Genomic DNA, 16,841 nt, shown 5'->3' with positions numbered 1-16,841 from the left:
ATGCGAACAGTAATATATATATATATATTATTTTTATTTTTTTAAATGGAGGACTTTCACATCATAAAATATTGATTTAGCAAACACTCGTATGTTCTTTCTAAAAATAACTTACAGTCATCGCATGCTTTTGCTGTCATCAGAGGTTCTTTTGTGAATTAAACAGTCCAAGAGGTCAATAAAAATGGTTTGACATGAAGCTTTAGTGCAAAACATTTTCAGTTTGGATGTCCACCACCATTAACCTTCTCTGGTTTGGTTGAGCTCATTGCCAGCATCATTGGTGAAACTTCTTGAGTAAATCCAAGAATGTACAGTGATATACTTCCCATCCAACAGGAAAAACAAAATTGACAGAAGAAGTCTTGAATGAAACACTGTAAGATATTGCAGAGCTGCAAGCTATATGATTTTTTGTTCCCCCGTTGTATTGTGTACGCAACTGCCCACGATGTGCTTATTTATGGGTTTAATGGCATTACAATTGACCATACGTTATCAACTGAACTATACTACTATACAACTGAACTATACTAAATTATGAAACATAAATTATAGAGATCATAAAAAACAAAAATAAAAAAAAAATGTCCAACCAGTGGTTAGAGGGCATTATTTATTTATTTACTTTTTTGAGAAAATCCAACGCAAACTGTGCCTTTCCATGAACCTTTCACAACATGTCAGGATCTTCTGGTGGAAAAATGATAAGCAGAGTTTGGAAAGAAATATACTTTGAAAATTAATACATGCAAGCAGCAAAGAAACTTTTTTTTCTTTTTTATAGGTGCAATATGTAAAAATTTTCTTTTTTTTTTTTTGCCAATGTGTGAACGGCTTATAACGTAACTTAAAAAATGAGCCCTCCCGGACTTCCTAGGTTGCCTATTAAAGCCTGTAGACTGATTTTCATGCGAAGAGAGTGGGTCGCTTTTGCCGGGAAAATCCAAAGGATGTGACGTTTATGCGCGCTCCCGAGAGCCTTGCCTCAGTGCTTCTCTACCGCTATTCAACAGCGACAACAAATTGCAACACTAGGTAACATTATCTTAGAGATGGAATCCAGCAAACACCCGGCTCCCAGCACAACACCGACTCCTACACAAACTCTGAGTAAGCCAAAAAAAAAAAAAAAAAACATTTATCTGCTGAATCCCATCTGGCTAAACGGGAACATGATTGTGGTCAAGCGAAAACTAGAGTGACCATCGGCAGGGCATTTGATTCATGGAGGGACCTTTGTTCGGTTTTGGGGATCAAAATCGACTCTGAATTGGCGTTCTTCTTATTGGACATGTGAAATATAGTGCTATAAGGATTGATCTGTGTAATTTTAGCTAAATTGATCTTGCCATTACAGTAATTGTCATAATGTTAATCTGTAATTATTCAGCAAGGTAAACTACAATAACACATGAAATGAATGCTAGACAATGTTCAAGAAAATGAAAAAAGACCCATTCATTAGTGTAACGTAACTTGGTTATACAGAAAATATATACAATCTATTATCATAAAACAATAGCGCATCGATATATCAAAATGACAGTTGTGATGGAATCACATCAATACTGAATTGTGTCAACATATTTATAATGTACAGTCTATTTTATAAACAGCTACTGTCATCATCCACCAAATTTAGCTAACAACTATTGATAAAGCTGGCTAGCTAGCTAACGCCGACATAGGCTATTGTATAAATGCAGTCAGTGTATCATGCAATGAAAAGTGATTACTTCAAACTACAGTCTCGCATATTCAGACCTATATCCACACTTTTTTGCCCTGTTCCAGCACTGGAGAGTCAAATATAATATACAGTCTCAAAGTTTGTAATAAAACAATCATAACTGTCTAATTTTAATTATGCTACCTCATCTGTCAGCATGATGCCAGTGAATCACGTTCAGTCTCTTTGTACGTTATGTCATTGTTTTGGTCGATGCTCGCGTCTCTATGGAGCATGTTCACGAGCACGAGCAACAGGTAGCTGGCTGCAGTTCACTTAACGGCCACAGTTGTCATTAATAACAAGGGTTTCTGAATCTTACATACTGCACCTTTAAGGTTAGTTTCACTAATTTAATTAGTAATTATTTTTTTTCATTGCTTATTTAATTTTACTTCTATCAGAATGAAGCCATGGCAGTTTGTCTGAAAGAAAACAACACGTTTGGATGTCTTACGTACAATTTACACATGGTCGGGAGCAGCTGTAAATTTTGTTCGTACAAACTAATGTTTTGAAAATACACTTTCATGAATCTAAAAATTTACGTCAGACCTGCTTAATGAATGAGTTACACAAAAATTTGTTCTGTTCATGTTTCATGAATGAGGCCCAATATCTTTTGTCTACAAATTAATAATGGTTTGCCCACATTCATGGTTTATCCTATCAATATTAATCTTCATGTTATGTATAAATATTAAAATCACATCTAGATATATACTTAATATTGTGATGTAATTACTTACATTTGAGTCAGTACTTTATGCATTATCCAGGTTCAAAAATTTTCTATTGAGTGGTGATTAATTATTTTAGGAAAAATTGACAATGGCGCATTGAATTATTGAAAAATAATGCAAACCCCAAGGTTACACCTCGGTGTGCATTATTTTTAGATAATTCAATGGAGTCAATTATTTCACCTATACGACCGTCACCACACCTCAAGACATTTTACAGTTTGTTAATTTCAAGACAATTTTAGGTTTTTGTTCCTAAAACACTCTTGTGAGTAAAACTACTTTCTTATGCCATGGATTAAGTGTTTTGCTTTGATACAGACCAAGCCTTTGTTGCTATTTCTCAAACATCTCTTTAGAACTAGTAACGGAGGCTTAAGGGGTGGAACCACTACATTTCGTGCTCCATTCACTCCCATTCAAACACATCCAAATGTAGCAGAACGGAAATGGAAGCTTATGCAAAGAAAGAAATTTCGTACCAAGTTGCGTTGCAAAGTTCAAGCTTGGTGAACTCTGAACCATGAATTTGGACGATGAGAGGATGTGTGACCAACGTCACACATCCTCTCGCATGTGTGCAATGTGTGATCGCAACGTCACTTGCTGACCTCTTTTAGATTTGTGCCAGTGTGTGTGTGTATGTGTTTGAGTGTGTGTGTGTGTGTGTGTGTGTGTAGAGAGAGAGAGAGAGAGAGAGAGAGAGAGAGAGAAGTAATCGTGTGTGTGACATTTACCTGGGTATGTTGCAGCTATCCTCAGCTGTATTCTTCAGAATCATCGCTTCAGATTTCCAAGCTGTTCATTTAACTATACTTCTTAGTAGCAGGGTGGTGCATCGCAATAACTGTATGTAGCTTTTCAGTTGCAAAACTGTTGTATTTATTAAGTCGCGGGGTTGCACTGACATCAAGGTTCTGTTTCTTGCTTGCGAGTGCCTATGTGTGTATGTATGTAAGTGTATGAGTGTGGTGAGAGCAGGAGAGAGACAGTGAGGATGCTTTCAACAGAGCTTAAAAAACATTTAGGATATTATTAAAATTGTATGTCTTTCTTTTCTGATTTACTTAGTCAGTGTATTTGTTTTATTGGTTATTTGCTGTTTGCCTGTACGGCTCTTAACTGAAGTAATTTTCAAAGTGATATGGAACAAGATAATGCGGTCAAGACCTGAAACTACTTCATAGCTGTGCATTTACTGAAAAATAATTGCACACTTTATACGTCTGTCAACCAATCAGAATCAAGCATTCAAAAGTCAATTTTGAGCAAATATTGTCATAAAAGATACAGAGAGAAGGCTTTATGTAATGTACCTTGCTGTCACTATTGATATCTTGAAGTGCACTACTCAAGCTGAGTGCTGCTTACCCAGCATCTACCCGACAAAGTTAATTTACTTATGTGTGGCATGAGTATCAAATCAGGCATAAATAAATACACGTTAGTCTTACCCTCTTCAGCTATACATTCATATCCATCAGATTAAAAAAAATAAAAATTCTGTATACACACTCAATAGTTATTTTTATTATGACACAATACAACATTTATTATAATTGTGCACATAATCTGTTATTAACGTGTTTATTGTTTAATTGGATGACAGCGTTCTTGAATAAAGGGTTTGGAAGCCTGTGCAAAATAGGTCTTCATAAAAGGATGACTTCCTTTATAAAATTCTGCTTTAGTTCATAACAGATTCACAGAGTAAATAGTATTCCAGTGTACTGCATCATAGATTTTTCACACCCTTATGCAGATTCCTAAACACTAAAATCAGCATTTTCACTTCAAAAGGCTAAAGGAAGAGTCCCGCTAGACTGTGTCTTGCAGTGGCTGAATATAAATGCAAAAGCATCAGAAACAGACTTAATTAACCACAACAGAAGTCACTGTGTACAAGCCTACATTTTTATTATATAAGATTTTTTGTCATCTTATAAGTACTGTGTATGCCAAAATATGCAAAAACATATTATATGACCAAGTAGAGGACCTAGAACACAAAGAAGTAAATACAAGTGATGAAACATAAAAAAGAATATGCTTTTTTTTTTTTATTAGCTTAAAGGGGCCATATCAAGAAAATAGAATCTCCCTTGATCTTTTGAAAAAAAAAAAAAAAAAAAAAAGAAGAAGAATTCATTGTAGTCTTTAAAGGAATGTTCAGAACTGAAAACTTCCTCCCCTGTCCAAAAAGACAATCTACTAAACTAAGCCTGAATACATTAACACATAACTGCCCACATTTACATGTCAACAATACTTGTTTGATTGGCCCGCCTAGTCTTGGTAAAATAATATGGAGGACTATTCCTAAACACATGGGAAAAAGTGGCGTAGACTTAGGGGCTGTTCACATTAAATTTGGATGTTACATCGCATATCAAGATCTCTGCATTCTATTTCATTCAGTTGCACTTCATCTAGATGTTTTTGACCACAAGAACCATCTTGTGTGAAGGGCTCCTACTCTTTGCTACTTGCAAGGATAAACAACTAAACATATGCATCTAATTTTGAATCATGTGTAAGTTAAAACTTGGCAGCAAAAAATGACTTCCAACAGGAACAACTTCTGAATAATAACAATATGAAGGAGTTAAATCCCTCCCTGGAAGATATATTGAGGATAATGTCATAATGCACCGTTTATATAACCCTGCATTTGCTGCACTTACCCCCAGAAGCCAGAGCTGCCACCCACTCAAAAAGGTAAAGCAAGATGAATAATAGCTTCAAACTATCCGCAGTCAAATTTTGTTATACTTCTATACAACAAAAACATATTATCATATGCTAAACTCATAAACTGAGATTATGACCATACATGCTGACAAATAGATACATGTACAACTATAATATTGTCTTACAATCCTAGTAATAATTTTACAAAGCACTATTCATTAAATGCCATTAAATGATTGCAGTGTATGTGGGATAAAACAACTAACTAAATAAGTTGGGCTAAGCTAGTATCGACAAAGTAACCCTATGTATTTTTGTACAGTACAAGTGAAGAGGGATGTACTGTCATCATATATATATATATATATTATATTATATACAGTATATACTGTATACGTGGAGTGGATCATCTTGAATAAATAAATCAAATTGAATTTCCACCTACAAATAGCCTGACCTGCAGTTTAGTATTGCTTTTCATTCCTTTGTATTCCATTATGTCCAGGTTTTTCTGTAAAGTTTTTCATTAATTTCCAATAAATCATGAAGCCTTTAGCTCTGAAAACCTCTACTTAACAGTAGGTACTGTCTATTATTCATCAGTTTTTGTACAGACCATAAAATACAAAATGGAACAGTCTATGTATACCACAAGATTGGTTTTAAGAATTGAAATCTGTTGGAATCACTTCAAATCAAAATCAATTAAAAAACAACATATTATCTAATAACTTTATTAGAAAACCATAAATTGATGAATGTCCATGGCTATAGAAATTTTTTAGCTGTTGCTGTTTTTGATATGACATTTTATGTAAAGTAGATGCCACCCTGCAGTCACACTGTACACATTCATTACAAACAAAAAGTGTTGTCAATTCGGTGTGTCAGGTTTGATCTTTGGCAGTGGCGCAGCTGTTGTGCTTCATTATGGAGAGGAAAAATCAACAACAACAACAAAAAGGAATCTAGTGAGAATGCGCTTATTATCAATCACTGTTATTGTCACACAACCATATACACAAGTGCAATAGTGTGTGAAATTCTTGGGTGCAGTTCCGAGCAACATAGCAGTCGTGACAGTGATGAGACATATACGAATTTACAATAAACTTCAGATTAACACAACACAATTAAAGTCTAATATACACATAATTACACACAACACAATATACAAATAATAACATACACTGTACAGTATACAATACACACAATACAATAAAAAAGTATATATAGTATATATAGAATGTACAGTAGGATGTATTGTACTGTATTGACATTCAGGCTGTCAGTTGATAGTAAGTTGTTAAGAGAGAATCTAATATAATAATAATATAATTTATGACAGTCCAGTGTGAGATATAAGAGTAATAAAGTGCAGTGCTGATGTATTTTGATTGTGGGAGATCAAGAGTTCAAAAGTCTGATTGCTTGGGGGAAGAAGCTATCGGCTGGTACAGGTCCTGATGCTGCGATACCGCCTGCCTGATGGTAGCCATGAGAACAGCCCATGGCTTGGGTGGCTGGAGTCTCTGATGATCCACCGAGCTTTTTTCACACACTGCCTGGTATATATGTCCTGGAGGCAGGGAAGCTCACCTCCGATGATGTGTCTGGCAGTTCGCACCACCCTTTGCAGTGCTTTACGGTTGTGGGTGGTGCTATTGCTGTACCAGGCGGAGATGCAGCCAGTTAGGATGCTCTCTACAGTGCAGGTGTAGAACCGTGTGAGGATGTGGCGGTTTATTCCAAACTTCCTCAGCCATCTCAGGAAGAAGAGGCGCTGATGAACCTTCTTCACAATGGCTTCAGTGTGGATGGACCATGTGAGTTCCTCAGTGATGTGGACACCCAGGAACTTGAAGCTGCTGACTCTCTCCACTGGTGCTCCATTGATGGTGATGGGACTGTGTTCTCTGTCTTTTCTTCTGAAGTCCACCACAAGCTCCTTTGTCTTACTGACGTTGAGGGAGAGGTTGTGCTCCTGACACCAGTGTGTCAGAGTGTGCACCTCCTCTCTGTAGGCTATTTTATCATTGTCAGTGATCAGACCTACCACTGTCGTGTCATCAGCAAACTTAATGATGACATTGGAGCTATGTGTTGCCACACAGTCATGTGTGTACAGAGAATACAAGAGTGGGCTGAGAACACAGCCCTGCGGGGCTCCAGTGTTGAGGGTCAGTGATGAGGAGATGTTGCTGCCTATTCTTACCACCTGGCGTCTACTTGACAGAAAGTCCAGGATCCAGCTGCACAGCGAGCTGTTTAAGCCCAGAGCCCGGAGTTTCTCATCAAGCTTGGAGGGCACTATGGTGTTGAATGCTAAGCTGTAGTCTACAAACAGCATTCTCAAATAAGTGTTCTTTTTTCCAGGTGGGAGAGAGCAGTGTGTATTGTAGATGCAATGGCATCATCAGTGGAGCAGTTGTTGCGGTAAGCAAACTGCAATGGGTCTAGTGATGGAGGCAGCACAGAGCAGATGTAATCTCTGATTAGTCTCTCAAAGCATTTGCTGATGATGGGGGTCAGAGCAACAGGACGCCAGTCATTTAAGCTTTGGAACAGGCATAATGGTGGATGTTTTGAAGCATGTGGGGACTACAGACAAAGAGAGAGATAGATTGAAAATGTCCGTAAAAACACCAGACAGTTGATTCGCACATGCTCTGATGATGCGGCCCGGAATGCCGTCTGGACCCGCGGCTTTGTGGATATTCACCCGTCGGAAGGATCGGGTTACATTCGCTTCAGAGATGGAGAGTGAACTAACCTCTGTAGCTTCAGCAGCGAGAGCTCTCTCCGCGAGGGCGGTGTTATTTCCCTCAAAATGAGCATAAAAAGTATTTAGCTCATCTGGGAGAGAGGCAGCAGTGTTCATGGCGGAGTTTTATTCCCTTTAAAGTCTGTGATGATATTAATTCCCTGCCACATGCTTCTAGAGTTGGTGATGTTAAACTGTCCTTCAATCTTGTTCCTGTACTGACGTTTTGCTGCTCTGAATTAAATGCGGAGGTCCGCACATTAAGTGCCGCGCGAACATCGCTATTAATCCATGGCTTCTGGTTCGGATAGGTCCGTATTGTTTTGGTCGGAACGACATCCTCTATGCACTTTCTGATGAAACACATTACGCTATCAGCGTAAAGCTCGATGTCGTCATCAGAGGCGGACCGGAACATCTCCCAGTCCATGTGATCAAAACAGTCTTGTAGCGTAGAGTCTGATTGGTCCGACCATCACTGGATCGTTCTGAGGGCGGGTGCTTCCTGTTTCAGTTTCTGCCTGTAAGCGGGCAGAAGCAGAATGGAAGAGTGGTCCGATTTGCCAATTGGTGGGTGGGGGAGAGATTTGTAGCCATCCCGGAAGGGAGAGTAGCAATGGTCCAAAACCCGGTCCCCTCGTGTGTTAAAACGAATGTGTTGGTGATATTTTGGTGCGACTGATTTGAAACTGGCTTTGTTAAAGTCCCCGGTCACAATGAATGCGGCCTCAGGGTGTGCGGTTTCCTGTTTGCTTATAATACCGTACAGTTCCTTGAGTGCCTGGTCTGTGTCGGCTTGTGGCGGGATGTACACAGCAGTGATAATGACCACTGTGAATTCCCTCGGTAGCCAGAATGGTCGACACAGAAGCATGAGAAATTCCAGACCAGGAGAGCAGAAAGACTTGATAGAATATACATTCCTCTGATCACACCAGGATTTGTTGATCATAAAACATACACCACCACCACTGCTTTTACCTGAGAGGTCTTTCGCTCTGTCCTCTCGGTGCACGGAGAACCCCGCGGGTTCAATGGCTGAGTCTGGAATCTCCGCAGACATCCAAGTTTCCGTAAGGCAGATAATGCAGCAGTCCCTCGTCTCTCGTTGGAAAGAGATCCGTGCTTTCAGCTTGCAGAGCTTGTTATCCAGATACTGAACATTTGCCAGTAGAATACTGGGTAGCGGGGGTCGATTTGCGTGGCGTCTTACTCTGATGAGAACGCCGGCTCTGTTTCCCCTTTTCCTCCTGTGTTTCTGTGGCCGGGAAGCCCAGACAAAGGGCTCCGCTGGTGTGTTTGTAAACAGCGGGTCGGCACTGAGGAATTTGAAGTCCGGTTTACGGTGTGTAATTGCTGAACCAATGTCCAAAAGTGTTTGTCTGTCGTAGACAATAAGGCAGACAACATCCAAGACAAAAAAACATAAGAATTGTAAACAAAACAAACAAAACACTACCATGTTGTTTCGGAGCTCGCAATGCTGCAGCCATACTCGGCGCCATCTTGAATAAGACTAATTATGGATATGAGAAAGAAGATGTGTTGTAATCACGTCAAGTGAAGAATCTTTATTGCTAAGCTAGATCTAGGCAGAACACATAGCCTTCTCTTGCTGTTAATCAACCCAGTAGAATTCCTTTACTACCTCTCTCTCTCTCCTTCCTCTTCCTTCTTCCACACACTATGCCAATCTCCTTTTCTCACTACTCTACCTTTCTCACACTGTTATCTTGAAAACTTTCTACTCCACTGTGTGTCACAAAGACTCTAACCTTTACATGTCATCAGAAAGGGACTGTCCTAAAATGGCAGTGGCGCAGAAACCTCCAGGGAGTGTCTTAAAATACCGCCACTCTGCCGAGTGCTGGAGAGGCACCTGCTGCTCCCAGACCCCTACTGAGTTGGCAGATGCTTCCACCTCAAAGATGATACTTGAGTCCTAGTTAGAGTTGAGAGGATTTGTGCAAATCCTCCACTCTTATTCCAGTGTTTTTCGCTTATTTCTTTATATTCTACCCCACGGTGCTTCATTAAACTTACATCTCATGTTTGTCTGTGTGTGCATGTGTTAGGAAGAGGCCTTGTTTTAGCTTTAAACCTCTCTTTGGTATCACCTGTCTAATAATGTTGCTTTACTCTTTTAACTTATAGACTCAATCGTTGTAACTCTTAAAGTCAACAAGTTGTTCTTTGGAAAACCCACTCTTTTAAGCCTAGATAATGCATTATAGATCAGATTTTGCCAGGAAAGGACTTTTATTCTTTTGTTTACAATTTCTCTTTAATCGCCAATTCCTCCCCTTTTATATGGCTTTTTCTTTTGCACCGCAGCATTCCAGGCATCAACCCGATGGCAAGGAAAGGTGGGACATTAACAGAATTCCGATTGTATTCACAAGGACACGCAGTGCCAAGACCTTTACTAGCAACTATCCTGATCTGTGATGTATAATACAGTGTTTGGGAAGCTACTTTGAAAATTTAGCTTAGCTATAAGCTACTCACAACTTAAGAAACTAAACTACAGGCAAGTTACCCTTTTAAAAAGAAGTAAATAGTTATGCTACAAGCTACAAACAAATAGTAGCTAACTACATTTAAGCTATACAAGCAATTTAAAGAAGAAAATGTTTTTTAATAACTATCAGATGATATTATTTAATTTTGCAATCAGAACAGTATTTATCTGGCACAAAATACCAGTAAAGATATAAATAAGAGTGGCATTAAACAATTAGTGACAACATTAAATTGTAAATGGAACAGGAATACAGTTACAGAATAAAAAAATACTACAAACGGGTAAACATTTGTAATGAATCTGGTCATGTTCTGTTTATCATGTCAGGTCTTTTATTTTGAGTCTAGTCAGTCTTGTTCCTGTGTTGTCATTTGATTGTTTAGTCAAGTCATGTGAATTCCTTGTGTGGTCATGTGACCTTCATTGTCTGTCATTTGACTTATTAGTTGTGGCATCAACCCGATGGCAAGGAAAGGTGGGACGCTAACAGAACCTGATTGTACAAGGGCAGAAATATTTTTGGTTGAAGTTACTTCTTAGTCGTCCTAATGCAAACAGCATTCTCGCACACTGTAAAAAGGGGTGATGAGGATTAGCTTAGTCAATTTCTTTGCCCAGCATCACACTACCGCTAATCAATTATGGATTGTTTGGCCTCAAAACTGCACCCTGTCAGTGTAGTTGTTAATCGTTTGTGAAGGCTTTTAAATGTGCCTCATTCAGTGAGCAGTGGCCCGGAACCTATTCAAGCCCTTGTGAAAAATGTGTGTGTGTGTGTGTGTGTTTGTGTTTGTGTGCTTAGAGTTGTGGCAGCAGCTCATAACCATGAAGATTATAAAGCAGATGTTTTACAATAGAGCCCGTCTGAAAGAAAAGCTGGCGTCTTTAAACCAGGCATGTCTTGAAACTTACAGAAGAACAAGAGTCTAAGTGCTTCTTGAACATTGAAGTTCTATATAAAGAGTAATGCTGTACGGAGTCTGGCAAGTTTTAAATGTTTCCTCATCTTAAATTCTCATAGACAATAAATTACTGCCAGCTAAACCTGTTGCCGACCTAACAGCCTGCTGCACCTACGTACACCCCCGCAGTCAATTCAGGATGGACTTAAAATACAGTTAATCATTAATCTTAACGCACAATCAAAATCCTTTAGATTTAAACATTGCCCACCAAAAAATCATGTTCACTTAATTAATACATGACTTGCATTACAACATGTTTTTTTGTAAAGCTGTTTTGAATGAATGTGTATTGTGAAAAGTGCTATACAAATGAACACATACAAATGTACAATCATTATAATACTGCCATTATAACATACTAACAAGATAAAAACACAAGAAATGGAGATTCTTCCTCTGTATTCGATACATCCCATCCCTAAGCTATTTCAAAATGTGGTGGAGACAAAATTTCCTAGTGCAAAAAGTGGTGGGGACATGTCCCCCACCACCCCTACCTTGAATGAAGCCTATGTATTTGAATAATTACTCTACATCTTGACAATGCTGATTGGCTGTGGGATCACAAGGACACACAGTGCCAAGACATTTACTAGCAACTATCCTGATCTGTGATGTATAATACAGTGTTTGGGAAGCTACTTTGAAAATTTAGCTTAGCTATTAGCTACTCACAACTCTAGCTACAAGAAACTAAGGTCTAAATGGAGGTCTAATTTTGCAATCAGAACAGTATATATCTGGCACAAAAAAAAACCCCAGTAAAGATCTCAATAAGAGTGGCATTAAACAATTAGTGACAACATTAAATTGTAAATGGAACAGGAATACAGTTACAAAATAAAAAATACTACAAACGGGTAAACATTTGTAATGTATCTGGTCATGTTCTGTTTATCATGTCAGGTCTTTTATTTTGAGTCTAGTCAGTCTTGTTCCTGTGTTGTCATTTGATTGTTTAGTCAAGTCATGTGAATTCCTTGTGTGGTCATGTGACCTTCATTGTCTGTCATTTGGCTTATTATTTGTGTCTTGTTATTTGTTCTTATTTCATTCGTCTTGATATCTGTTTATGAATTCTGTTTTTTTCATTGGTTGTCTTATCTTGTTACCCTGGTTCTGTGTATTTAAAGGTGCACTCAATCATTTTTTCCTCATTATTTTTTTTTACTTCTAATGAAATTAATAGTAATGTTGAAACATATGTATAAAATCTTCTGCACTCACATGAGATGAGGACTGTAGTCATATCAGTAACCTTATAAAAGCTGTTTTTATTCTAGATGGGGGAGGGGCGCCCTCAAATGGACTGCCATTTTAAAATCACATGATCAGCTGAATACTACTTGTTTAATCACTTAAAAAATAATTGTGAATAGTGAAATTCTACAATGGCATCTGTAACTGAAAACATCATGGTTACTTGTGTAACCTCCGTTCCCTGATGGAGGGAACGAGACGTTGTGTCGATGTAGTGAGACTAGGGGTCACTCTTGGGAGCCCGAGACACCTCTGGTCTTTGATAAAAGACCAATGAAAATTGGTGAGTGGTATTTGCATGCCACTCCCCCGGACATACGGGTATAAAAGGAGCTGGTATGCAACCACTCATTCAGGTTTTATGCTGAGGAGCCAATATAAGGTCCGGCCATTTCAGCGGGTAGTTCAGCGTCGTGGCAGGGGGGACACAATGTCTCGTTCCCTCCATCAGGGAACGGAGGTTCCACAAGTAACCATGATGTTCCCTATTTGTCGCTCACTCGACATTGTGTCGATGTAGGGACACTAGGGGTCCCTATACGAAACGCCACAACTGGCTGAACTGTGTTACGTGAACTGGCGGTGTGTGGCGGGCAGACCACTGTGTGCCTCGTAGCCAGCACACCAGGTCGACACGTAACCTCCCCCAGCATAGTTATGAGTTTCGAATGGCCCTTTGGGGACAAGTCGACTACCCAAAAGATAGAGACAGGCTAACCCAGTCGTGGCCTCTTTTCCCCTTCTTTTTTTCCACTCCCTAAAAAAGAAGGGGGATTATCCGACTGGGCCGCCAGGTCTAGTCGGGGGGTGTCCTTCCCAAGGGGAAGACACAGCGGAGACCACACCTCGCCCAAAGAGAGGGGGGATATTTAAGTGGAAAAATACGTCACATGGTCCTTCCAACCATGTGGAGAGTCTTCAAGGTAGATCCTACCCAACGGGGGAGGAGTTACTACAAACATGGAGACTGGGGCAGAGGGGCTCTGTCCAAGGAAGATGCAGTTTGCCAACAGGGAAACGAATTAGCGGAAGATATACATCGCATGGGGTTAGCCTTACAGGGAACCGCCACATGCGGAGCACCTACCCCAGAACAGGACTCTTAGTTAGCACGTGTACTGGGCCGGCAGTGAGTCTCTCCGAAAACTCGACTGCCACAGGGCTCGGAGGAAGTCAACCAGGGAACAAAGTTTGTGAACACTACTGGGAATTAATGGCACATATCTTCAGCTCAAAAGGAGGTGGAAGGTGCCATGTGCAAGCGATACACCCGGCCGGCTATCCCGGGCTTATCCGCTTGTATTGCTTGCCACTACCTGGGACAAAACCGGTTCCACCCGGAGGTTGTAGAACCTTGCAAAGGTGTTGGGTGTTGCCCAGCCTGCTGCTCTGCAAATGTCTGTTAGAGAGGAACCCCAGGCCAGGGCCCAGGAGGAGCTGCTCAGAGATCCTAAAGCTCTGCGTGTGATCCAAATAGATGCATAAAGTGTGCACCGGACACAGCAACGACAGGGCTGGGTCTGCCTCCTCCTGGGGCAGCGCTTGCAGGTTCACCACCTGCAAGCCTCCTACACAACGTCGAGTGAGTGACAGATAGGGAACTATTGATTTTTGAGTGATGCTGCATCCACACCACCAGGTGTCACTGTAAGTCCAAGATGACACAAACAAAAAGTTACTGAATGCACCTTTAAGCCCTGTGTTCTGTTTGGTCTGTTTCAGTTGATAAAAATATTGTAGTTTAGTTATGTATTTATGTTTGACTCTCATGTGGTTAAGTTTATTATGTTATGGTTTTTGGATCACCCTCTACATGGTGTCTTTGTTCTGCTGACCTTGGAGATAAGCTTTGTGTTGTTTCATAATTTGCTTTCATCTTGGTTTTTGTTCATAGTCTCAGTCAAAGTTCATTTTTGTTTTGTTTTGCTTTTTGGTTGCTACTTTCATGGTTTTGGATTCACTTTGTGAATAAAACTGTATTTGGGTTCACCTCGTCATCTTCGTCTCTTGCCTGCCTGCAACTTTACAGAATACCTGACCCTCTTGGACAATCCAGACATTCAAGTTCACGCCGAACCCCTGTTTCCAAGTCACATCCTAGACCTACACCCTAGACTAGATGTTATGCCTCCGAATCAACATTTCTGTAATCCACCTGGTGGTGGTACTTTTCCTATTCATTTGTCTGGTTTCCCTCTCTTGTCTGTGATCTGTTTGTTTTGTATCATCATTTGTCAATAATCTGCACTTGGGTTCATACAACTCCACGTCGTGGCCTGCCTGCTACATTACAACATTAAACATAAATACCCTTGTACTAAATACTCTATATTGTATAACTGAGTTGAAAAAAAATAGTGATGAACAGTATAACTTCTGTGACTTTGTGCAGGAGCTCAAGTGAAACGATTAATTTTTCATTTGAGCTGGTTTATTTACATGGACATCCAAACGGACAAATCTATTCAAATAAATTGATTTATCAATGCTTGTGCAATACAATGTAAAAAATTATGTAATCTTTGGCCATGCTACACCACAACTTGTTTGAAAAAGTAGCTTGTTACTAGAAAATCTATACACTATTCTAAAAAAATAACTAAACTACTGTGATATTACTGAAAAAAGTAGTTAAGTCAGTAGCGTCGCTACTTTTAGTTACTTCCCAAGTACCGTAACTAGTACAACATCTAGCACAGTTGTCAATAAAACTAATGTTCTGTAAACATGGATATTTTAACTAACTGTCTCTCACATCCAGGTACAATAGGCATCATATGCATACTGTTTGTGTTTGCTGTAGTAGAGTTTAGTTGTGTTACTGCTGTTAATTTTCACAATGACTTGATGTGGGTCACAGATTCCATTATAGCCAGTGATTGGAGACATTTATTTCATTCAAACATACATAAGAATGGGCACTGATCTTTAAAGTTAGCAATTATGTCCATTGACAGCTCTTAATTAATGCAGCCATTAGAAGTTATCTAACAACTTTTTGTTACATACAAAATCCTATGTGTAAGAATGGAAGATTCGATATACCTTAAACAAAGCCTAAAGCAAAGCTAAAGCTGCAAAGTTTTAATAGTAATTACAAATAGTGAGATACCGACACAACTGGACTGACTTAAGTGTAATTGATGGGTCAGAGATTTTAGTGACTTATAGAAAAGTTTAAGTACAGTGTAAAAGACAAAGTAGACCTACTCTTTTTTTGCTTAAAGTTTTGCTCGCAGTTCTGTTTTGAAAGTTTCGTACAACAGAATTGGTTATTGTTTTTATATTTCATCACCCTGTGTTTCTACCATATCTCACTGCTTTTTCCCAAGGCACTTCCTACTAAAGACTGGAACAGGCACCACTTCGCTCTTCACAACACCTAATCCAGGTTACACCATGGCAGCCAGGGCTGTTTACTCTCCACCTGCCCGCCCCTTAACCCGCAACACTCTTTCAAGAGGTGCATTCAAATTTAACAAGTCGCCTAAACGGTGTTCGTGGAAATGCACAGCTCTCAGTTCTGTGGGCGTGGCCACCTTGCTGTCAGTTCTGCTCTGCTACTGTATAGGTAACTGGAAAGTCAAATGTGTGTTTGCGTGTGTGTGTGTTGTGTGCTCTTGCTTATATGACCACAAGGCACTCAGGTGTGGGCTGTTATAGCCAGCATGCCCCCATAAGAGATAGTGAAATAGCTCATCAAGTGCAGTTTTCCTTCCTCTGCCTTCATCTGAGGCCAAAACACCTGGTGCTCTGCTCTAAAAAGCCTTCCCATCCCACAGAACATGTCACACATCATCCACATACACATGCACTCACAAACTCTATACACTTCTCCCATTTTTTTTTTTTTATTCTCTTTGATTGCTTTACATTGTTTCCCCACTGTGACTTATTTGCCGCAGTTGGAGGCTCCTCCTTCCCTGCAGACGGCCTGTTAGAAACATTCATCCCCCCAAAGATCAAACTGAGAGGAAGAGAGGTGTGTGAAGCATTGCCTTCTCAGCAAGCTCCCTCACTGAGAACTTTGAAGGAGACTTTTCCCAAGTGGTTACAAAAAAATAAATAAAAAAATAAAGACCTAGAACGTTTGCCTTAGATATAACAGCAGTGCATGAAGAAGAGGGTGTCTTGAAGAGAGAAAGAAAATGAGAGAAAGGAA

General features: G+C 39.6%; 1 protein-coding gene across 3 annotated transcripts in view; it reads left to right on the top strand.

The window, feature by feature from the left end:
• Nucleotides 1-16,841, top strand: part of LOC127417877 (teneurin-3-like) — a 209,726-nt gene that overhangs the window by 92,363 nt on the left and 100,522 nt on the right. For all 3 annotated transcript variants that reach the window (XM_051658120.1, XM_051658119.1, XM_051658118.1), the window contains one exon: nt 16,012-16,250. In XM_051658120.1, coding sequence (XP_051514080.1) covers nt 16,012-16,250 — 239 coding nt within the window. The remainder of the gene's footprint in view (nt 1-16,011; nt 16,251-16,841) is intronic.

This window comes from Myxocyprinus asiaticus, chromosome 27, assembly GCF_019703515.2.
Source record: "Myxocyprinus asiaticus isolate MX2 ecotype Aquarium Trade chromosome 27, UBuf_Myxa_2, whole genome shotgun sequence".
NCBI classification, from domain to species: domain Eukaryota; kingdom Metazoa; phylum Chordata; class Actinopteri; order Cypriniformes; family Catostomidae; genus Myxocyprinus; species Myxocyprinus asiaticus.
Note: the sequence above shows the minus strand (reverse complement) of the source record. Positions and strands in the feature narration are given on the sequence as shown.